The sequence below is a fragment of the Fundulus heteroclitus genome, chromosome 23, assembly GCF_011125445.2.
Source record: "Fundulus heteroclitus isolate FHET01 chromosome 23, MU-UCD_Fhet_4.1, whole genome shotgun sequence".
Lineage (NCBI taxonomy): Eukaryota > Metazoa > Chordata > Actinopteri > Cyprinodontiformes > Fundulidae > Fundulus > Fundulus heteroclitus.
The window spans coordinates 16,708,884-16,732,897 of record NC_046383.1 but is presented as its reverse complement, the minus strand read 5'-3'; the positions used below and the strand labels follow the sequence as shown (position 1 = coordinate 16,732,897).

Sequence of the window (24,014 nt, the reverse complement as noted above, 5' to 3'; positions counted from 1 at the left end):
AAACCTTGTGTCCATGTCTGATGTTGTTCAGAAATACTTTCATTTTAATTAAGTCCAAAAGGGAACGATTTGTGAGAATGGAGCATCTCAACTAATGAGTTTTGCTCCTGGTGTAATTTGAGTGTTGCAGCGCTAATGCAGGCGGAGACAGCTTTATGTTCAACCATGCATCTGTAGAAATCCCTGAACTTGAAAAACAGCAATTTTTGATATGAATGATTTTTTTCTCACATGAGTCATTTTGTGCTTATTTAATAATAAAATGTAAGAATACAAATACTTCAAGAGCTTAATCAGACCAAACTCTACGATCAACCTACTGAAATCTGGATCTTGTTAGAGTGTTCATTCTAACCCTTTAACAATTTCCTATTTTGTCACAATTTAAAGGAAGATTCAAGGTATAATACTTAGATTTTGTTCCACTCCTCCACAATATGACGTAATTCCTCGCCCTTTTGGATAATAAGAGAAACCACTAAAGCAAAGTTAATCGGCTTTTTTGCATTTATTTATCTAGGGAAAATTCCTATGATTGCTTTAGACAAAGGACGTTTAAATGTTTGCTTAAATACTGTAAAAACAGCGTTCTTGGATATTCTGAAACACAGACACCGATGTAATTTCGCGTCGTCCCTTTTGACCCATTTGGCTTTCCGTACCGATGAGACGCTGTAGCACGCTGATGTGTAAGTAGCTAACACCGCTCCCTTCATCCATCTATATTGTGCGTCAGATGTTAAAACAACACTGCCCGCATGACAATCTGTCCTTAAAACACCAAAGCGATCTTTAGCGAGAACGATTCATACCAAGATTATGTTAATAATCTTAGCCGGAAAAACTAGCTCCGTTAGCATTAAAGCTAACCTTAGCTCTTAGCATTATCATAGTGAGACTGTAAATAACATGCTAACAAGCTGCTGCTCAGGGACAGACTAATGGGTGTTCTCCGCCTTTCATACTCCGAATCTAGTGTGAATTTGTTAACTTTCAAGAGGAGAGTTATTTGAGCTGTTCCCCTCCTTTTTTTTCTGTAAGTAATTTCCCGAAAGCTGACCACTTGCTTGTTTCAGGTCAAAATGGCAGAGATGACAACACTAGAGAGTCTTCTGGAGATGGGCTTTGGCCGAAACAGAGCGTGAGCGATGATCCTCGCCCCAGATGTGTCCGATGTCTACGAGCTGGAGGTTCCAGCTGTGTAACATGTCCCTTTGTCTCATTTCTTCAGGGAGAAAGCTGTTGCTAATACAGGAAACCAGGGGATAGAGCAAGCTATGGACTGGTGAGACGATTGCCTCGTTATGCATTTCTCCTTCACTCTCGTCAAATATTTATGTCACACATTAATTATCTCAGTAAGTATGAAAAGCAGTTTTGAATGAAGATTTATCTGATTAACAATAGAAGCTGTCAAAGCCAAATTAGCCTTGTGCAGTGAAGCAATGAATCAAGTATTTTTTTAGCCAAATTTTATTGTTTCAGTTTCACCAGTGACATCCGGGCTTGATTACTGACAGACCTGTATGACCAAGAGAGGAAACTTAGCAGGCTAAAGGATTTCAAAAACACGTCAGGCTGTAAGCTTAAAAAAAAAAAAAATACAGATAAAAACAAAACAAAGACATTGATATCTGTCAACGTAAAAACCCAAAACGGGAATGGTTTAGTCTGATTTACCATCAGGGAAGGAGAAAGAAGGTTGTATTTTGTTTTTATATTTTGACATCTGGTTTCAGTTTTATAGCAATTGATACAACGCTCAAAAAAATGAAAGGATCACTTTGAAAACACATCAGATCTCAATAAGAAAATAATCATGGCGGATTTCCATATAGATGGCTGAGGTGTTGGGAAGCCACACCAGTTTATGAAAATTAATATAGTAAGTTAGTTAAATTTATTTGTGTAGCACCTTGTGTAAACATTAAAATCATAAAGTGTTTCACAGTAAAAACAACATGAAACACAAGCACACTACAATTCCATGTACATCCTAGTTAAAAGCCTTTTTATATAAAAATGTCTTCACTTGTTTCTTAAAAGAGTCAAAGGAGTTTATGCAGCGCAGGGACAGTGGGAGTGAGTTCCAGAGTCTTGGTGCTACGGCCTGCAAAGCCCGACCTCCTCGGGTCTTTAAATTGAGTCCGTGCTACAACCAGCAACCTCTGGTCAGCTGTCCTCAGAGTTTGAGGGGAGCAGTATGGCGTCAATAAGCTATCTATGTGTCCCGGAGCTTGGCCATGGTCTGAGTATTAGGATCAGAATCTTGAAATTGATCCTATGTTGTACAAGGATGCAGTGCAGGGAGGCCAGAACAGGGATTATGTGTTCTTTTCTGGTCCTTGTTAAGATTATTGCTGCTGCGTTCGAGAGAATGTGAAGCCAAATCAAAGCTTGTTTACTGAGACAAGTAAAAAGATTATCACAGTAGTCCAAATGAGACGAAACAAAAGCAGCGACCAACTTTAAAATTCAATTCAATTTTTTAATTCAATTTTATTCATATAGCGCCAGTTCATGAAACATGTCATCTCAAGGCACTTAAAAAAGTCAAATTCAATCATATTATACAGATTGGTCAAAAATTTCCTATATAAGGAAACCAGTTGATTGCATCAAAGTCTTGACAAGCATCATTCACTCCTGGGGAACCGTAGAGCCACAGGGAGAGTCGTCTGCATTGTCCATGGCTTTGCAGCAATCCCTCATACTGAGCAAGCATGAAGCGACAGTGGAAAGAAAAACTCCCCATTAACGGGAAGGAAAAACCTCCAGCAGAACCGGGCTCAATATGAACGGTCATCTGCCTCGACCGACTGGAAATGTTTCTCAAATGATAAACACAATTTTGGACCAATCTGCTGGCATGATGCTCAAAGGATAAGGAGGGAATGTGGATGACGTTCTCAAATACCAGTCGGGCTCCACGGTGCCAGACAGTGAGCACATGGTCTACTGGAGGACGTCGGGCCCTCAGGCCAGCTTCATATCTGTTTCTGATAGTTTGATCATAGAGATCCATGGCAAAGTGATGAAGATGACTTTGTGGAGCTCTGGCAGTACTCATCCTGTTCCTCCTTGCACAGAGGAGCAGATACCTGTCCTGCTGATGGGTTAATGACCTACAACAGCCCTGTCCAGCTGTCCTAGAGTTGCTGCTTTTCTCCTGAAATCTCCTCCATGTTCTGGAGCCTGTGCTGGGAGACACATCAAACCTCCTGTCAGTGGCACGTATTGATATGCCGTCCCGGTGGAGCACGACTGCCTGTGCAGCCTCTGTAGAGTCCAGGTATCGCCTCCTGCTACCAGTGGTGACGCTGACCTCGGTCAAATGGAAAAGCTGCTGAAAAGTTGTCAAAACATGAGGAGGGAAACATTTCTGTGGCCTCCTCCTGTAAAACCAGTCCTGTTTTTGAAGTCGTCCCATTGATTCCTCTTCAGTGCAGCTGTTTCATCAACACCAAAACAGCCAACACCGATTAACAATCTCCCTCTACTACTGAACTGACTTGATGTCATACTCTGATTAAACAGCATTCCTTTAATTTAAGAAGTGTATTTAGGGTTTTATTAAATTTAACTGGGAATTTTAAAAGTAACTCAAACTAACAGGGGCGTAGCGGTACACTAACATCATATTTCGGTTTGGTTCAGTTTAAAGGGGCTCGGTTCGGTTAATTTCTGTACAAAAAGGGCCAAAAATAAAGACTTGAAAAATGTTTCTTTTGAAAAGATGCTAAGTAAACTATGTAAGTTTTGTATAAAAATAAATAAAAGCGACCCATTTTGGGGATATTTAAAATAAACTCCACTCTGTACAATATTCTATTCTGATTTCTGCTTTGGCCCGATCTGAATTAGGTGCTTAAACGCTGCTGGTACCGGTCTTTGCACCAAGCTGCTTTGCTTCCTCGTAGAAGAGGATGAAGTCGTTTTAAGTGCGTTAACAAGTCAAGCTTGTTACATACGCTGCGAGAACAGAGAGTTTTGTCTTGTAGTCGACATGGCAAGAAGAACACAAAAAAGTTCATTCTGGTTCTGTCTATTCATGCTGCACGCGGCGCTCGCCTGCAGAAGTCAGGCCCACGTCACTGAGGACCGGTCACACGGGGGACGAGGGCACAGAGAGCCGACCACATAACGGATCAGTGTGCTCTGACGTGTTGCCTGCTTGGTAATAAACCCACATTCAGACCGTGGGAAGGTCTTCAAGCTCTTATATTCCTTGCCATGCTGGGCCCTGTCCCAACACTCACCCTACGCCCCTCAATGTGTGCACCTGGTGGAAGAGGTGAGGTGCCGCTCTGGAGAATCGGGACACACTATGCACTCACACCCTCATCGCGCATTTGAGGGTGGAAGTGCGAGACGCTTCCTCTTCCAACACGACTGCACCAGAGCACAAAGATTAGATCAGATTAGATTAGATTCAACTTTATTGTCATTACACAGGTACAGGTACAAGGCAACGAAACACAGTTTAGGTCTAACCAGAAGTGCAATAGCAGCAAGTGCAGCATAAACAATGGTTCTATATGTACAGGACATGGGTTATTACTGAATAAATATAGAGATTAATACTATTATAGACAGAATTTTACTGATCGAGCGTGGTCCATACAGACATGAGGCAGTCTGGCGTGGATGAACTTGACTGGCCTGCACAGAGTCCTGACCTCAGCCTCGTAACACCTTTGGGATGAATTAGAGCGCAGACTGAGAGCCGGTCTTCTCGTCCAACGTGAGAATGTGACCTTAGAAATGTGCTTCTGGAAGAATGGTCCGAAATCCCCATAAACGCTCCTACGCCTGGTGGACAGCCTTCCCAGAAGAGTTGGTGGACCGACGCCATAATGAGCCATGAGGATTAGAAACGGGATGTCACTTAAGCTCATATGCAAGTCAAGGCAGGGAGGGAATACTTTTATTTTTTATTTTTTATTTTTTTACTGTACTAGTATAAAAACAAAACTGTAGATCAGTATCCACTCGTTGTACCTTTATGTGACGGAGTTAAGTTCACACATTGGAGTTTAGCCCGTCTGTGATTTGGGATGTTTTTACTTGACATCGCGATGATTCCCGTATGATATTATCATAGAGAGGAGTTCTTTTTTTTGTTTTTTTTTTTTGTGCTGACCGGCTGCTTTGGATGCGTTTCATCCAGGCTAGTGGAACACGAGAACGACCCGGACATCGACGAGCCTTACGTTCCTCCTGTGGGGAACGTCTTAGGAGGAGAGGCAGACGGTGAGCCCAGCACAGACGAGCCGACAGCAGGGGACGCCGGCGAAGGTCGGTGCATGTTTTCCTTTTTTTTTTTGTTTCTCTGGATGGGATAATTAAACGGCAAATTCATTTCAGCGTGTCTTTATGATTCTGCCGTCTGCTGAGGTCTAGATTGGTTTGGGTTGTCAACATTCTGGTGATGTTTGACTTTAGCAATCGGAGAGGGAGCCGACATGTGCGGCGACGACTCGGACGCCTCGAAGCAGCCGATGACTGAGGAGGAGAAACGTGAACAGGTCAAAAGGTCGGCGCTGGTTCTCGACTCGTCTCCCGTGGGCGCTGCAGAGTAAACGTGCCGAGTGGGCGTTTGTTCACCGCCAGGTTTGTCCCTGTTCTCTTTATTTAGACTAGAGGAGCTGATGCGTCTGAAGCAGGCGGAGAGGAGAGAGCGCGAGCGAGCCGAGGAGGTGGAGCGGGAGAAGCAGCGGAGGAGGCAGGGCCAGGAGCTGCAGCAGATCCGGCAGAAGATCCAGGACGATGAGATGAAGAAACTGGCAGACCAGCGGAGGAGGGAGAAGATGGAGGACAAGATGGCTAGGTTAGTTGTTTAAAACCGTCCGTCGTTAGATATTTAAGGCAGCGAAACAAAATATACATTTATGAACAGAGACTCACGAGATGAGTCCTGAAGCACGATGCAGAGGGATCAGAGGTGCCAGGTGTGGCTGTAATTTACAGGATGCTTGTGCGTATTGATGCAGGTTTTTCTGTTTATGATGCTACGGTGGATCGACGGTGCGGTTTTCCTATAGATCACAGGCGCTTTGAGCTCCTGTTACTTTTTGTAACTCTTTTTGTCGCTGTCCTTGTCAGGCAAAGGGTTAAAGACAAAATCGCACGAGACCGAGAGGAGAGAGCACAAAAGGTACGTCAGAGACGCTCCTCTTATTTAGTTCTCATTTCTTCCTGTAATTCTGACTCGCCTCTTTTTTTTTTTTTCTTTTTTCCTGCTTCTCTGGTTTAGTTTGGAGGAGGCGCACCTTCCAGCACAGCGACAGCGACTCAGCCGACCCCGCCCAGCCCGTCGTCACCCCCCGGCCAGGGCCCCCCGCCCACAAAGAAGGAGTATGATGAGTCCAGGATACAGGTGTGAGCCTCAGGCAGATTATTTGTTTCACAAGATTTAGTTTGCACTTGCTGAGTGACATTCCCAGCACTTTAAGGCTTTGTGTGCAATGCTTCCTTCCTTCCTTGAATCCTCTCTTCCTTTCTTGCATCCTTCCTGTCTTGTTTTTCTTTCTTTTCTTATAATTTTTTCTGGTTCCCTTCCTTTCTCCTGTCCTTCATTTTTATTCCTTCTTCCTTGCATCCTTTTTCTTTGTGTCCTCCGTGCATCCTTCCATTTAACCATCCTTTTTTTTTATTTCTATACTTTGTGTTCTTTCCTCCCTTGCCTCATCCTTAGTTCCTACTTTCTTCTTTGTGCCTCCTTCCTTATTTCATTTGTTGTGTCCATCCATCCATCTATGTCCAGGTTCCATGTATAAAGCTGTTCCACTGGATAAATATTGTCAACTTTAATTTGTTTTAAAAGGCCACTAAATCACTGACAACCTTAGAAATTTGAGTCTAGTTTTTTTTTTACATGGGAAATGTGCAGGAACCCTGTTTTATATGTTTGATGCTTAAACTCTATGACCTATTTTTAGTTCATGAAAGAAATGTGTTAAAAAGTGCTTTTTCTTGCTGTTCTTCTTTATTTAAATATTGTTTTTGGGGGTAGATAAAGCTGGTCTCTCTTAGATATTCCTGTCTCTCTTGTCAGACTGAAAATAAAGTTTGTAGTTTACAAAATAAAAATAGGATGAAAAAGAAAAAAGGGAATTTGAAATTGTAAACTTAAGAACATAGCCTGTGGAAAAAAAATTGTAAACTTAATTTTACTCTTTGGTTGCTTTTTGTGGAGGGGAGAGAAAATCTTCCAGCGCTTCTTTCAATGCGATTTAACAGCTTGACCGATAACTTTCACGTTGAAAATGAATTTGATAAGATGTTGCTTTCACTTTTATCGTTTGGGAGTAATTTTCTGGATAGTATAACTGAGCTGTTCCACCGTTCCTTTCATCCATCCACCCACAGGTCCGTCTGCTGGACGGCTCCACCATCAACACGGTCTTCAAGGCCCAGGAGCCGCTGGCGGCGGTGCGCGTCTACGTGCAGGTGAACGGCAACACGCCCGAGGGTCAGGACTTCACGCTGCTGTCGCCTTACCCGCGCCACGTTTACACTGAACTGGACATGGAGAAGCCTCTCAAAGAGCTGGGTGAGCGTCTCAATGCGGCTTGCTCTGTGATTATTTAGTGGGTTTTGGTTTAATGGCCTCGGATATCGTTGCTCTGGACCTAGAAACGCGTCATATCTGTCAGGGTTCCCACAGGTCCTTGAAATCCTTGAAAGTTTGTGAATCTGAAAAAAATAAATTCAAGGCCCTTGAAAGTTCTTGAAAACAGCCAAAAAAACATCTTGTCCTTGAAAGTCCTTGAATTTTTTTGTGGGGTTGAAAGTTCACACGGATGACGACTCGTCATTATTTTACTACCACACGATCTTTTAAAATTATGTTTATTCTGCAGACTTTTAATTTGCAAAAGCACGTTCACTGTTCTTCGTTAGTTGGTAGGCTACGGTTTAGGCCTACGTGCGTCTAATAGGTTACATTCACGCAGTGTTGCCAACTCAGCGACTTTGTCGCTATATTTAGCGACTTTTCAGAGTCAAAGTCAAAAACTATCTTAATCACAGATGAAAGTAAGTGAAACAAATTGATATAATTCTGAACATCTCTATGCTGCACTTTTTTCTATAAAATTCCATGAAACGGTAGGCTAATGTGTGTGTGTATATATATATATATATATATATATTATATATATATATAATGTAATATATGTAATATGTAATGTAGTATGGCATAGCCATGCACTGTGGATTTAAATGTAGGCTATGAATATGATCAATATCAATGTAGGCTATAAATTAAGTCCACTTTCTTGCATTGCTTCTGACCCAACAACTTCTATGCCGTTTAGTCTTTTATTGAATTTGCATTGTATTAAAACATGATAACCTATTCAGTGGTTACAGTAGGTAAATGCCGCCATGTGTGGTCCTTGAATTTGAGGAAATTGGTCCTGGAAAGCCCTTAAAAGGTCCTTGAATTTGATGTTCACCAAGGTGTGGGAACCCTGATCTGTGATTTTGAGTTTTTGGTCCCCACAGAATCGTCGGGTATCGTTGTTGAGCGCCGACGCTGTGGTAACCGTCTTTTCTTTGCCCGCTGCTCAGGTTTGGTGCCTTCAGCTGTGCTGGTCGTCGCCAAAAAGGGAGACGGATCCGCTCTGTGAGCCTACCTCAGCGCTACCACGACACCAGAATCGCCCGAGACGGACGGATCCAGGAGCAGAGCCGCCATCCGCTAGTATCACTCAATAAGCCAGCTGCCTGAACTTAAGCAGAGACGATGCGAAGCTGCATTCAGACACGTCTGAGCTCCTCAGACATGGATGTGGGTTTGCTTTGTAAAGACTGACTGAATGCAGCTTCGGTTCTGCCACAGAATCGCTTAGACTGCCGCCGGCATCGACCTGGACCTCGAGCTCCGCTGATTGAACTGAAGATGGCTGGCTTCTTCTGACTGATACTTCCTCAACGATCTCTGCTTGTGGTTTCTACACATTTATAACAAAAATAATACACTGAACGAAGTCCTTAAGTTTTAACTCTACCCCTGAATTGTTAAAGAACGTCTACTAAAGTGGTTCTGAAAGGACCTTAAGTTTAATACCTGCAATCTTCCTGATTTTGTGCCATTTACTTTGTCTTTTTTTTTTTTTTTTAAACAAGTTCAGATTTGCTGAAAGCCGTGTGCACGGAGAAAAAACGATTACAATAAAGCTGGCTGGAGATAATTGAGTCTATGTACTGGATTTTTATAAATTATTTTATCCTTTTTTCTTAATATTTTGTAAAACCAAATCTAATGATGGTAGAAAAACGATGCAGCTAAAGGTTTGTCTTCCTGAAAATACTCGCAATATCGTCTGAAAATTCACTATTTAAATGTGTTTATATAGTCGGTGAAAGCTGTCGCGTCATTTATCATAGATCGCTATATTGCTGTTTGTTGTGTAATCAGCTTTAATCTGGAAGTTGTGGATAAAAAAGGCCACTTCAGCAAATGTGAAACCCTGAACTCTGTACAGTTATATTAAAGGACTCCGTCCAAAATATTTGGCACCACTGGTAGAGATTTGTACAGTAATCTCTTTTTTTTTTTTTTGTCAAACTTAGTGTCTAAGCATAAACTTTATTGTAGATCTGTGCCGGTTGAGGAAACAGGCCGTTTACTTAGACGCTTTAGTTTAAAGCGCAGCTAAGAGGAATGTGTCTGCCAAGGGAAAGTGGAACTCGTGGGTCAATAATTCAAAAGTGGAATTCAAATATACTTTAAACCCAAAGGCAAATTAAATGTGACTCCCCCGGCACTGAGAGGAGAGCACCAGACAGGATAGAGCCGGTTGTGGTCCATAATTTTCCTCGTTATGAAGAATCATCTCTGGGTCTCCTAACAGAGCCAGACGTCTTCATCAGCTTAGGCTTTTTTTAAATTACAGGTTGTGATGGTTTAACGTGTGATTACAGAAGAGATCACCCTCCTCTCCTCACTAGACTTGTAGGTCTGCTGCATCTTGCAAACACTGAAGGACTTAAACCACCTTAAGAAGTACGGGCTGCTCTGTCCCTTCTTGTGACTGCAGCTTGTTAAAAGAACAGAGGTATTTATACTTTTACTACCGACTGCTGCAGAGACATCCACGTAACTCTGCTGATGATAGGACTGAGAGAAAAGGAGTGGTGAGAGTACGCCTCCCTGTGGCGCTCCCTGCACAACCCTTCAGTCTCATAAGCTGCGGCCTGTTTGTCACATAGCCATTGATCCAAGTCCTTTCAGGCGCCTCGTAGAAATAATGAACATTTCCTGGAAATTTATCAGTTCAAAATGTTTATAAGAATTCAAAGAGGCTCCTTTTACAAAAATTACTTAAAATCTGCTGCATTAAAAGGTAAAATCTTTCGTTTTTCAGCGATTTATATTTTACTAAAATTAATTTTAACCCTTTAAAGCCTGATAAAGGTAATTGTGACTAAACTTTACATTTTAAAAAGAAATATTTTTGGTTTTTAAAAATCTGGCTTTGAAATTGTGTAGCGTAATTGATACGTTAGACCAACAAATTAATTGTTCTTGTTTTCTGCATTTTTTTAAAGGATGTGCGAGATACATTTATTTGTAGGTTGTAAATTGTATTTTTCAGAAAAATACAGACTTTGTTGATGAGGTAGAGGTCTCAGAAATATTTGTATCAAAATGATACATTTGGAGTTAGAGGGGTTAAAGCTTTTTTCACGTTGTTACCAGCGGTGGTAGCACTTTGGGACGTACGTTGTAGAAAACATAAATCACTCCACCGGATGAGAGCTGAACAAAGTCTTTAATTATAAACGGGCTGTAAATGATCTGGACTGGACCAGAGTTAATGAACTTAGGGCTGGACGATAATTCAGTAACAATATATTATCGATGGATAGATTTATATCCATGATGGAAAAAAAGGGTCAATAAAAAGTTAAAAACAGTTTTTCTTCCTTTTAGCCATGTAGGTCAATATTACAGTAATTACATCCTAACCAATCACAACACAGACACAGGAACGCTCCGTCATCAAGCTCCGCCCCCTTCAAAGAGTTCACAGAGCATGTTCCTTTTTTTATTTTATTTTTTAACCTGCAGTTTTGGTAAAAAGTTGGTTGAATAAAAGTTTGAGCTTGAATCTAGTGTTAGTGTTTTTTATCTATAAATAGGTCACTAAGCAACAGCATAAAATGTCCAGGGCTGCACTTACAATATGTTTTGAATTTGCTGATGATTATCAATATCGATCAATATAATTTCTATTTTATTGATATACTTTTTTTTTTTCTACATCATCCATCCCAAAATGAACCAGCACCACAACTCATACTGGACTCTAGCTACCATGTGGTCCATCTGATCAGCTCTTCAGAGAGGCTGCTGTGAGTAAAGTAGACTCAACATTTACCGGAAACACGAGGAACAATCCATCAGCTTGGCTAAAAAACCAGGAGAAACTGAAGAGGACTTTCAAACAGGCTGTATTTCTACCACAGAACGTTCCACACTTATATTTCTACATCTAGGTATGTAAAGAAACGATGCTGTCTGCCTATATCGAGTTGAGCAGTACAATCTAAAAAAGCTTATATGTGACACACTAAAAAAAACAACATCTTTTATATACATAAAAAACAAACAAAGAAAAAAACAGCCGACAGGAATAGTTCAAAATTAAAAAAGTTAAATAAAAGCAGGCGACTTTAAAACATGAGTGAAAGGATTGATTTGACAAGAAATACGAAAATAATTTTAATTAAAATCAAGAGACTTTACAGAAAATGGTTGCCACGGTTTCCCTTCCCCCCCCCCGGCTCCTCAGACCCGACGTTAAACGAGCCGTCCTCCAGACCGGCCTCCAGCTGAAGACGCAGAGGCATGCTGGGATACGTTTCAGCAGGGCTGATAGTTTAAGTCTGTCGCCCTGATGGACCCGACTGGCTCTGGAGAAGCTGCGGTTCTGTCTAACTGGGCGGATAGTAGCCCTGGTTGTAGTTCCAGGTGTTCTGGTAGCCGTAGTTACCGTAGCCGCCATAGCCGCCGTACTGCGGCTGCTTAACGAGACGAAAAGACAGAAACTGATGTCATTAAAACTCCTTCAGACACGTTGCACATAATTTTTCCAACTTTAAACATTAAATGTCAGAACTCCCACCTGGTACCAGCTGCTGTACGCTCCGTATCCGGCCTGCGCGCTCGTGTCGGCGGCCATCACAGGAGGCGGCGGCGTGGCGATGGCCGCATGCGACGCTGCGGCCGCAGCAGCAGCAGCAGAGCCGTCGTCGGTTCTGCTCATTTTCTCTGGATCCTCGTCCCTTCAGAGCCAGAATCAAACGTTAAATCTGAACCCTGCTTTGAAGCTACGCAATGAAACATTTTAGATATCTTTGTAGCTCACAGTGATAAAAGTATTCACACCCCAGAAACCCAGTAAGGGAAACCAACTTCTCACATCTAGTCTGAAGCGTCAGAGTCAGACTGGATGGAGAACATTGTTAATTACCGGGAATATTTTGTTATCGTGATAGGAAATTTAAATAAATTGTACTTGATGATCTTTGTCGGCCCAAACACAGACAGTATTGTTTGGATAATTACTTTTACTGTTTTTTTTTCCACTGTCGGTGCCATGAACATCAATAAATATAAGTGTATTGAAGAATGTACTTAAAATCCATTATGGTGTGCTGACTGGCCATAAAAACACACTTCCTAGTGTAACTGGGGTCCTGGAGTACTTTTTAAAACTAAAGTGTATGTTTCTAACCCTGTCAGCTTTATTTGTGGTTGTGGGGTTTTGACTGAAGCGACATACGGCCACAACGATACAATCCATTACCCCAAAAAGCCTGCAAGGACTTTTTTTAAATACTTTTAATCATTACTTTTATTATTATGACAGTAAATGTCACAAAATATCCCAATAAAGTGTTAAATATGTATTGCCAATCCCAAGACAGTGTTCCTGAACGTAAATGACAAAAAAAAGGTCATTCTTTAGACTCATTAAGAGGACTGCAGGTGTGGACTTTGACTAGGCCATTCCCTGAACCGTCCCAGTGACACTCTGGCTCTAAGTTTGCTTTTTCATCACATAGAGGAGCAAATCTGGACTGAACTCCATTGCTTCCCACCAAAATAATAATCTGAAGCTGTTTTTTTTTTCTCTCTCACCCGTTTTCTGCTTCTCTCTTTGTTCCTCCCAACTCGTCCAATAGCTTCTGGTGCGCCTCGTAGACGGAGAGCACGCTGCGGAGACAGCAGACTTTCGCTTTTAGAGGAAAACCACACACCAGACCCCCGTCGGCGTGATCAGAAATGTTCACATCAAAGCGGCGATGCGGCACCTCTTAACAGAGTCGCTGTACTCCTCGGTGAACTGGAGGCCTCTCTGTGACAGAAGTAACTTGACTTGTGGGGTGAGGGAAGCTGCCAGTGCTCGAGTCACACACTCCTGCACCGCCTCGGCTGAAGCCCAGGGGTCCCCAGACGACTCCAGGTCCAACAGGTTCAAGTGCAGCTTGTCATTATCCTGATGGAAGACGAATTTATAGAGAATACGGATTAAAAAAGCAGCTTAACTAGAATAATCATCAGGCATCAGGCTACATACTACTAGCCAGCTATTTCCATCTGTAATCTCACCGGGCTGATTTCCAGCGCCTCCTGTAAAACTCTGCGGGCGCCGTCGGGGTCTCTGGACACTTTGAGCAGCAGACGAGCCAGCTTGATGGAGTAGAAGGCGTGCAGCGTCGGCCTCTCTTTGGACTCGGCCACCGCCTCTCGCAGCAAGGCCTCTGATTGGTCCAGCTGGCCGGCGCGTCGCTCTAAAGCGGCCCTGCGGATGCGAACGACAGCCAGACCGGGGACGCTTTTCTCCAGGGCCTCCAGGACCCGCCGGGCCTCGGTTAGGTTACCTGATGGAGACGGACGTGAAGTTTTCTGATGTGTTTTGGGCTTTTCTTTCCTAATATTACATTTAAACATTGTGGTATAAACCATCCTTTTTCCTTTGAAACTTAAAGTTTACAAGAACAGAAATGAACATGTCCTACCATGCCTCTCCTCAAAGGTGGCCCACTGCATGTGGATGTTGGGTTTGTTAGGCAGGTGGACCTCACAGGCTCGCCTGTAGACAGACCGGGCCTCCTCCACACTCTGCGGCTCCAGGTACTGAATATACTAAAAACACGACGGTAGGTATAATACATCATTAAATGGATGAACTTTATGGCCTTTTGCATCATTATTTTTGCACTGCCAACATTGAACTTTCAGATTAAGGCCTTTTTTTTGCACTATAATTATGGTTGAACATTCTTCTGCACACTTTTTTAAAAACTGCTTTTCTTCTGCACTGTTACATTCTTATCACTGCTGCACTCTATACTGTAATTATTTAAATTTTATTTAAATTGCAGTTTCATTACATTGTCGTAAGCCGTATGCAACAAAATTTTGTTTTTTATGCACTCTGTACATACTAGGGCTGAACAATTAATCGCATTTTCAATATAATCGCAATTTAAAAAAACGCAATTTCCAAATCGCAGAGTCTGGAAATTGTAACAATCAGGGAATCATGTAACAATCAGGGAATCAGACACGTCCATTAGGTGTTGGTAAAATGTTTAAAGTGGGTTTGCCTCCACATGGAAGGGAAGACAGTTGCAGCAGTGAGATAATCTAATTTTATTACTTGTTTTAGAGTTTATTTAATCATACAAAGCATTAAGTGCAGGTCAATCAGTTTAATACATAGACTTGCTTGTTGGTTGCACTTTATGTTCAACAAGGATTAATGTCCAAATATACTAAAGCTGTTCTCTTGAATAATATTCTGATTAATAGAAACATTAAAAGCTCTTGTTTAAAATAGTCCTTGTTTACAAACATCTTTATTTAAAGGCCATTTTTGTTGCTTGTGGTTAATGCAGAGAAAAGTCAAAATTGCAATTTTGGTTGAAATATATTGTAGGCAGAGTTTAGACGCTGCGGGTCTTTTAGCAACTAATATGCACAGCGAGGAAACAAATTGATTTGTTGTTTGTATATGATTAAAAAGACATGATAAATTTAAACTGGGAAAAAAAAATAAAAAAATCGCATTAAATCGCAATATTAAGAAGAAGAAAATCGCAATTAGATTATGTTCCAAAATCGTTCAGCCCTAGTACATACAAAGTGACAATAAAGTTTGTCCAAGTATCTCAGAGGTGGATAGAAGGGAGGATAAGTCATTTTTCTCACCCTGGTCCAGAACTCCTCGTACAGACAACAGGCGATCAGGCAGCGCTCAAACAGGATGCGGACTCTGTAGTCGCCCTGCGCTGCTGCAGCATCATCTGATGCTTCCTGACGCCGCGTTGTGACCTCAGACTCCTCTGTCGTTTCCTGGTTTGGATCTGTTAGAAAAAAAGCGCCGTTAAACGTTCAGCCATCAAAGTATTTTTCGGACTATATATCAATTTTAAATGGTAATTCATCCTGATCCGCATGAACCAAGGAGTAAACATTACCGTCTATAGCCACAAGAGTGCACTCTAGGCGTGTGAAAACTATCCTGCTCCTGTATCACTTAATTGAAACATTACCTTATTGACAACAAGGACTGAACAGGTGTGTGTGTTGTTTCACTGTTTCAGTATCATTCACGCAGTGTCGCGTTGTGTGGAGCAGGTCGAAGGACCCAGACAAAACCAGAACCTGTTACTTGGCTGTCCGTGGAGCTAATAACAGCTAGCGTTAGCGTAAAGGTCCACTGTCCCAGCATTTTACAACTTCGCTGATGCACGTGAGCTTTATGTTGGTCTCAAACATCCGCGTTGTACTGTTAGCTTAGCACGTAGCATCGTTCCATGTTAGTCAGCCGGTTGTGGAGGCAGCTGTGTAATTTAATAAATCGTTTTACCAGATTAAATGTCAGTTTTTAGTCTTGGATTGTGTGAAATAAATTACCAAATAAATCCGACTTATAGTCCGCCGCAACTTTTATGTTTTTTCCCCCGTTCTTTATGACGCATTTTCTGACTGATGCGATTTATATTCCGGAGCGATTTATAATCCGAAACAGCCGGGTTAACACTCTCACCTTGTGGGTCCTGGTCTGGTGTGGGTTCTCTGGTGTCCCTGTTCAGCTCAGCGATCTCCCAGTCCAGGTAAGAGTGCCAGGCTCGGAGCTGGAGGCGGTCCAGGGGCCTGACGTGGAAATATGGGCGCTTGATCTGTTGTAGGATAACGAGGGAATCTGGTGGGTTTTTTGAACCAACAACTGCAGAGGACTCTAAACTTGACTCAACGGTTTTTCCTGTTTTTCACATTCAGGTTTAGTTACAGAATCTGTGCTGACGTTTTTAGACAGATGCACTGAAAGGATGGAGAGAATAACGATAAAGGAGGCAAGAACCGGAGGAAAAACCCAGCAGAAACTCACAGCATCTTCATAGTTCCACCTCTTCCGGACCTCGTCCTCGTTGTCTTTGTAGACTTTGTCCCTACGAAGCAACACCTGATCTCTTATCTTCTGCATCAGCTCCTCCTGAACAGAGAGAAAAGAAAAGAGACATTTTATACATTTACACGATTAATCGCTCACTGGTCTAGAAAAAAAGGTTTCTGTAGGAAACGTAAACCCAACCATGGAAATGTGACAATGTTTGGACTTTTGGTGGACTCTCTGATTTTATAACATCGTCCCACAGAGAGAAAAACAAGGAACACAGAAAAACTGATTGTTTCCTCCCTATACCATCTTAAACACTAAATACTATTAATAACCATCTTGTGGAAAAATACAGCATTTGTTCAAACTCCCAACCAATGTTCCCCCTAATTTTTCATGTCTGAGCGTTCATCGGACCTCTGTGAGCAACATGGCACTGAAGCTACATTAGCCTGTCCAAAACCTGAGGTTATAACGAGTTACGTGGCTTACTAAAAGAATCAAGTTACAGCAATAATTTATTTTAGATTACTTAGTTTAGATAAAAATGATTTAGCCCGATTACATGAAAAAGAGAAAAATCTTGGATTTTTTTATGAGCTGTATAGTATGTTTTATGTCAGAGTAGGGGTGCCGGTAATGTACATGTCTCTCAGTTCTACTAAGGAAGAACTGAGAGACATGTACATCTTTCAGAGTTAAAATTTTATTGCCATTAAATTATTTCCATTTTCTGCAGTGAGATTTAGCACAAGCATGTGGAACTTTGCAGCCTCGCCTCTGTCAGTCTGCCCCAGGGCAGCTGTGCCTACAATGTGTGTGAATCCGCTCAAAAACCAACCAAATTGGTTGAAAAACAAAACTTACAATCTCAGATGAGTCCAAAAACATAACTGGGTGAATGACTGACCAGTGGGAATTGACAAAGCGCTGTACAAGTACTATACATTTATATAATGCTGTAGTTCTAAGGCATGCGCTCATAAAATAAGAAACATATAAACGTATAAACAGATTTGCTTTTCAAAAACAGAGGTAGAACATGAAGGTTGGTCAGAAACCAGCAGAAGCTGTGCACTTCAAAGCACTCCAGCTGCAGCAGATAATGCCGGCGGAGCAGCAGCGCTCCAGAAATAACCAGCAGGTGTAGCGCTCAAAAAAACAACCAAATTTATGAAGCGCCAAAATCACAAATTGGTTGAAAAACGGCACCCAAGGCCTCAGAAAAGCAGATCACACAAAGAGCAGACATGCAGCAGGAGTAACAAAGACGCACACCACCACCTGCCCAACGATAAGGCGTCTGCCCCACCCACCAATCAGCGGTTTGCTCTGATCAGCACCTGCCGCACACACAGCGGGACGTGGAACATCTCACCAGAGTTTCAAAATGGTACAAAATAACCTGGTTTATTATTATGTTGTTTATAGTTCAGCTTCACTGCAAAAACTGATCTAAAAATAAGTAAAATGTTCTTAAAATTTGTGTTTTTGTCCTAGATTTGAGCAGGTAAATAAGATTATCTGCCAATGGAATGAGTATTTTTACCCCTAAAATAAGATAATTAGATATAACGCGCTTGAAATAAGATGATGAAGATGAGTTGTTCCTATTTTAAGTGCATAAATCTTATTCTATTGGCAGATCATCTTACTTACCTGCTCAAATCAAGGAAAAATGCATCAATTTTAAGAACATTTTACTTATTTTTAGTTCCGTTTTTGCAGTGTTGGATTTATTTTCTGCGCTGCCTAGGTTTGCTGTGCGCGCTGAATCCTGATGCAGTGCGCGGTGGCGAGCAGCTTCGATGGAACGGTGCTCCCAATTAAACGGTTAATTAAATTCACTTTTTAGGAGCTCAGGCTCCAAGGACCCAGAGGTTTCCTATTATTGATCAGGAAACTGATGGTTGAGTCTCATAAAGGCTTTCTTCTAGTCAGAACCATGCATTTAAACTTAGTTAGTAACTCAAGCCAGGTGTTCATAACTCACTGAGTCTGCTCCCTCGGGCGTAGCGGGCTCTTCCTCCCCCGGCGGCCTCTCCTCCTCCGCCTCCTGGGCCTGTTCGGCGCGCTCTGCCTTCTGGCTCTGCCGGCACGACGCCCTCAGCTCCTCGTACTCCTCAGAGGAGAGCACGTCTTTAGGCGGCTGGCTGTTCAGGTGCTCTTTCAATCTGGCAGGTGGAGGGATGGGGAATTCAAAAAAAAAAAAAAACTCCGGGATGAAAGCGATCAACGTATTGAGGCAGATTTCTGATCTCTGCGAAGCTTTGGCTTTCCGACGCAGACTTTAGGCGCTTCTGTAATTGGCAGCATCTTCTAACGTTCCTGCCGTAATTCATCGTTAAATGCTTGAAAAAACTAATTCATCTCCAGTTCATCTTTTTTAGGCAAACCTCTACTTTAAATAAAGGTTTTTATTGATAACGTCTCCACCTTGCCCCCTTTAAAGAAACCTGTACGTCAGTATTTCGTCCACTGAGCTCAGGTGGTCTTACTTTTCGTAGTGGGAGCTGTAGAGCTGGGTGGGAACTCTGAGCACTCTGTCCAGGACGGCCGCTGCGTTCCTCATGTTGCCCTGCTCCTTTTCCCACTCCATGTAGAGATCCCAGAGACGGTCCGAGTGGAAGTCCAAACCGCATGCTGCAACAGCTTTCTCGAAAACGCTGAAGATGTTAAACCAAAGAAAAAAAGAGCAGCACTGTTGTTATTATATACATGTATTTTTATTATTATGACCATTTCCTGCTCTGATGGTTCCTACAGATTTATAATTAAAAAAACTTCCAACTTCCTAGGCTCAAGTTTCTAGATGTTTTATGGAAGCTTTCATAATATTTTGAATTTCAGAGAATATTAACCTTTCACTGCTTGAAAACATGTCATTATATGTAGGTTTCACCGAAGCCTGCCAGAGGCACATGTAATCCACTGGTGTTGATATGTCTGTAACTATGAAAAAAAGGTGATATTTCATATTTTTATACCCAAATAAAACCCCAGGCTTTCATAATTCATGAGCTAAAACATGCTTTGTAAACATTTGCACAAGAAATATATACATATCCTCTCCACTGTCGCTTCATGCATGCTCAGTATGAGGGATTGCTGCAAAGCCATCAGCAATACAGACGACTCTCCCTGTGGCTCTACGCTTCTTCAGGAGGAGTGAATGCTGCTTGTTAAGACTTTGATGCAACCTGCTGGGTTTCCTTAGAGAGGAATCTTTTGGACCAATCTGTCTGGATCAGTTGATTGAACTTGACTTTGTAAAGTGCCTTGAGATGACATGTGATGTGAATTGGCGCTGAATAAATAAAAGTTAATCATATAGAAGCTTTAATCCTTTGTGTGTTTTCTAACCAGACTCCTTAAGAGAGACCAGCCCAGGTTAACCGAATTTAAAATGGTCTCCAGTGTGAAAACTGTAAACCACTGTTTATATTCTCTTACGCTTAACACAGCTTTACAAAGTCTATACAGTTGGTAAATCAACTCTGAAATGATTTACCACTGTATACCAGGCAGGCTTCCTCTTTCACCATTTTTAAATCTATTTTTTTACCTTGGCTTTTAATAATGAAGTGGATGTTGGTATTTGTTGATTTTATGCCAGTTTTTTTCTCTGTTTATTTTCAGATATTGTTTTTATTAATATTACTGAATTCAATACTGTTTATATTTGTTTTTTTATGTAAAGCCCTTTGGTCTATGCGTGTTTAAAGTGCTTTATAAATAAAGTTCGATTGGATGAAAACAGCTTTGAGATGAAACTGAATTCAGTCAACAAGCCGAAACCCAAATGATTTTAAAAATTCACGTTCTGACAACAAATAGCACACAAGCAAAGTATTTTAACATAAATCACTGTAAAATCAAAGACATTTTTTAAACACTGCAGTTTGTGTGAACTTTAGAAATTGGAAGAAAGAAATATGTTCGGAATACTAAACATTTTGCTACACTCAAAAACACCAGACTCAGAAAACGATAAAAGCTAAAATCTGCTTTTTCAGACTTTTCAACATTGTGCAGCAAAAGTGTTCTCTGTTTAAATAATTTTACGTTTAACACAGCTTTACAAAGTCTAGAGTGATAATAAAGACTCAGATAGCATCTAAATCCCTAATTTTGGCAGCTGCCAATGTCAGCAACCTACACATACTCAGAGAATCTTAGAATATTCAAAAAGAAATTAAATGCAATTTGGAGCTAAACATGCAACATTTCATTAACTTTGAGGATTGAAGTGTAGAAAACATGAATTTTAAAAACGTCACAGAAAGTTTACCTGCGAATCCGTCCTGCTGAATCCGGCAGATTCATGTCCAGTATTCCCAGCAGCAGATTAACGTAGTGGATCCAAAGGTCTACGCTCAAAGGAATAGCTTGAAGGCCGCGGATACACACCTAGCAAAACATATGATTTTATTTTTCTTAATAAAAGAAACAACAGTGTAGAATATTACACATCAAAGCCTTTAAGTTTTACCTCCTCTGCTTTGTTGTTGTCCCCTGCTCGGCGCTCCAGGTCAGCAAATTTCTTCCAATAGCCGTAGCAGAGTGGATACCGGACCAGGAAGGCCTCCAGCGCTCTGCGGGACGCTACAACGTGACCCTGGAGAGATGAGGTGGAGAAAGTCCAGCTCTGGGTGGAAGTAGCTCTTTACCACCGAGACAGGCAATCTGGATTTGTTCTGTTTCCCCGCTAAAAAGCTCCCTCCGGTTTGCCGACAACACACCTCATGTTCGCAGTACTGGAGCAGATCAGTCCAGCTGGTGAAGTCCTGAGGGTTGTCTTGTGTGGCTTTCCACAGACGATCGAAGTCTGCAGGTAGGGCCCCCTCCTCGCTCCCTGCTGCTGCTGGGGCCGCGGAGTAGTTGTCGGGGCCTGCAGGAGCCTCGAGGGCCACAGCTGCACCGCCGTTTTCTTCTGATGCCTCGGGAGGAGGAGGTGGAGGAGGAGGCGGCGGCGGTGGAGCCTCGGTGACATCCATGGCTTTAAAAAAAAAAGCAGAGAAAATTTACTAAATGGGGCGATTTTTATCTTCTTTTACTTCATCCAGCTGTGCTCCAAAGTAAGAGCTAGAGGAAAATCACTCTAGAGCAGTGGTAGCCTTTCCCTGGCTGCTTTGAGGTCTGACCTAATCTTTTTTCTCCTAAGGACTAAAACGCATTTTACATATTTTTTTTTAAATGCTGCTGCTTATTTTATCATTACAGAAAATAAAGGATTTATAAAAGTAATCCCACCTTTTGGGAAGCATGTCTCTAACTTTCATCTGAAGACAAGAATCATCATAGTACATGCTATGGATTTAAAGACCCAAATCAGCAAATGTTCTAGGTTTTGATATATTTAATACAAAGATAAAAACATGTTAATCCTTTTCTTCAGTATTGAACCTGTGGAATATCAAACTAAACAGGAACTTTGGCCAATGCTGATCTCTGGCGGATGAACTGGTGTCTCCCTGATTCTAAAATCAAACCTCACAGTTTGTTTTTTTTATTACTACTAAATGGACAGCTTTGAGATAATCTACAAAATGGTTTTGTTAAAGCATAGAAATGTACTTACATATACAAAAAAATATATATATATATTTTGGTTGTTGTGCTCCTATGCCAAACAGATAGATGATGTCACAACTCTCTAACACTGTTTTTAAGATTTTGCATTTTGTTGTCTTTAGTAGAAACTGAAGCAAATGTGGGCCTTTTTGTTAGTTTTAGTCTTTTACATTGATTATTAATCTGCCTTTCAGCCAGTTAGGTTTAACCAAAATTCCAGTTTTAAAAAAAAGGGGATGGGGTTAGTCTGAGCTAAAGAAACACGTTTTGCACAATAAGATTTTTGTTTTGTTCCAATATACATTTTGTTTTAACCTTCCAATTTTAAGTTACCATTACCGGCACCATTAGACCCACACACATTTTTGTAACTCCTTTTTAATGCACGAGAGTAAAAGATGTATAAAACATGGGGTTGACACATTTTCTCCATACATACTGCCTACTGTCGTGAAAAAGTAACGGCAGCAAATTTTTCCCTCAAAATACTGAAATATTAAATATGCCAAATATGAATTATTTGGCATTAAAAATCCAAGATTTTCTTTAGACAAACGATAAAAAAGCAAACGTCTCGTGATGAGCGACAATAGAGCTGCACTTGTTATTTTATTCTAAATAGAAACCTTTTAATGTCACAATAACAAATGTGGACATTTCTGCAGAGCTTCCCATTCATACATGGTAGAAAGCCGAAACAGTGATGTTTGTAAAACACACTGGGCTTATGTGGATATTGCTTAAAGAAACCGAATAGCAGCATTCTCGGGCAAGATGTCAGATGAAGCACTTATTAGCTCAGTTTTCAGAGAAGTCATTTAACAGCTCTGTTGTGTGTAGCTTAGCCTAGCCTGTCATGTCCTCCTCTTTTAAAAGAAACTACAACGCCGCGTTTCATCCAGAACACCCGGGGTTAAAGTCAAGGTCCCGTCTGTAAAACCACAGCCAGCTTTAGTCTGGAAAAGTTATAAATAACTCTACCTGAAGACTCTTCGGGTACCCCGTTGCCGCTCATCTCCTCACAGCCCTCGGCCGCCATGATGGAAGAACCACTGACGTCACTGGGACGCGACGGAATTCTCCTTTTTTAAAATACTTTATTACAACTTCTTGTAGAGACAATTACAAACAAGGCAAAGCAGATTAACAAAAAGTCAGACAACTAAATAAAACACTAAGATAAATGTTCTTTTTAAGAATAAAAAAACGTGTATATAGTTTCCATTTCTTCACAAAAATCCTGTACTGTAATCCTTGTCATATCCTCCTTTCTTTACTCTATAACATTCTAATTTCCCTCCGCTTTCATTTGTACACTATATCTAGCTTTACTTTTTCTGTCCCACTGTTCTTGCCATTTTTCCTTAACATAAAATTCTAATTTTGACCTCACTAATGCTTAATTTAACGCTCAAAACGTGACAAAATGCAGTTTAAAAAAAAAAAATCTTGAACTGTCAATAACCGCTTTAGTTTTATCCACACGTAGCAAAGAAATATTTAATTTCTGAACTGAATTTTTGTAAAAACTTTCCTAAATATATAAACTTGAGATGAACATTGGCCAATCAGCTCTTAGCTGCACTGGACCATGTGCAAGGAAAAGGACAAAACCGTGATTAAACAACCCATACCTCACAAATTTCATTTTAAATTATTTTTCATTATATTCACCTGACAAATGGGTTGAAACATGTGGTACGTTTTGAAACTTTTTTTTTAAGACTAGACAAAACACGTCATGTTTCCAAGCATATATCATTGAATTTTTTCTATATTCATTTTTACAGTTTTTGTGAAATTGGTAATTAGAAACAGCCCCTTTATAATCATATTGTCATAAAACACACTAAGACCATTAGCTTACCAAATAAGGTTCGGGACATCCTTTAATAAATCCATGGTCTATCAACCACTTAACGTATTTTTCCATGTCCTCCCCTGTTGTGGAAAGTCAAACCTTTTTCTATACCAATATTTTGTCCATACTTTCCAGATCTAAAAATAAACATG

General features: G+C 41.1%; 2 protein-coding genes across 3 annotated transcripts; one reads left to right on the top strand and one right to left on the bottom strand.

Moving 5' to 3' along the window:
* The first annotated feature begins 609 nt into the window (after positions 1-609).
* On the top strand, positions 610-9,537 carry ubxn1 (UBX domain protein 1). The gene is made up of 10 exons (XM_012866149.3): positions 610-689; positions 1,077-1,141; positions 1,232-1,285; positions 5,171-5,298; positions 5,446-5,536; positions 5,639-5,830; positions 6,106-6,157; positions 6,257-6,379; positions 7,372-7,555; positions 8,578-9,537. Exons 2-10 carry the CDS (start codon positions 1,083-1,085, stop codon positions 8,634-8,636), a joined length of 942 nt encoding a protein of 313 aa, XP_012721603.2. The 5' UTR covers positions 610-689; positions 1,077-1,082; the 3' UTR covers positions 8,637-9,537.
* A 1,913-nt stretch (positions 9,538-11,450) lies between these two features.
* si:ch211-114c17.1 (pre-mRNA-processing factor 39) lies at positions 11,451-23,078 on the bottom strand. Of its 2 annotated transcripts, none has more exons than XM_036127010.1 (15): positions 22,983-23,078; positions 21,170-21,426; positions 20,920-21,045; positions 20,719-20,837; positions 18,926-19,093; positions 18,421-18,601; positions 16,419-16,523; positions 16,077-16,209; positions 15,236-15,390; positions 14,041-14,167; positions 13,631-13,902; positions 13,333-13,517; positions 13,160-13,234; positions 12,141-12,300; positions 11,451-12,039 (listed from the first exon to the last, which is right to left on the bottom strand). In XM_036127010.1, the coding sequence occupies exons 1-15, from the start codon at positions 23,038-23,040 to the stop codon at positions 11,950-11,952; spliced, it is 2,211 nt and encodes a 736-aa protein (XP_035982903.1). In that variant the 5' UTR covers positions 23,041-23,078; the 3' UTR covers positions 11,451-11,949. The 2 variants fall into 2 exon arrangements, with proteins under 2 accessions (XP_035982903.1, XP_035982904.1); XM_036127011.1 differs by having other exon boundaries at positions 11,451-12,036.
* Between the last annotated feature and the right edge of the window lie 936 nt (positions 23,079-24,014).

Coding starts and splice junctions, on each gene's coding strand:
- ubxn1 (XM_012866149.3), top strand. CDS start 1,083: ATGGCAGAGATGACAACACTAGAGAGTCTTCTGGAGATGGGCTTTGGC. Junction 5,299..5,445: donor AGCAGGGGACGCCGGCGAAG/GTCGGTGCATGT, acceptor GTTTGACTTTAG/CAATCGGAGAGGGAGCCGAC. Junction 6,158..6,256: donor GAGAGGAGAGAGCACAAAAG/GTACGTCAGAGA, acceptor TCTCTGGTTTAG/TTTGGAGGAGGCGCACCTTC.
- si:ch211-114c17.1 (XM_036127010.1), bottom strand. CDS start 23,040: ATGGCGGCCGAGGGCTGTGAGGAGATGAGCGGCAACGGGGTACCCGAA. Junction 21,046..21,169: donor TCCAGTACTGCGAACATGAG/GTGTGTTGTCGG, acceptor TCATCTCTCCAG/GGTCACGTTGTAGCGTCCCG. Junction 19,094..20,718: donor TCAGCAGGACGGATTCGCAG/GTAAACTTTCTG, acceptor TAACATCTTCAG/CGTTTTCGAGAAAGCTGTTG.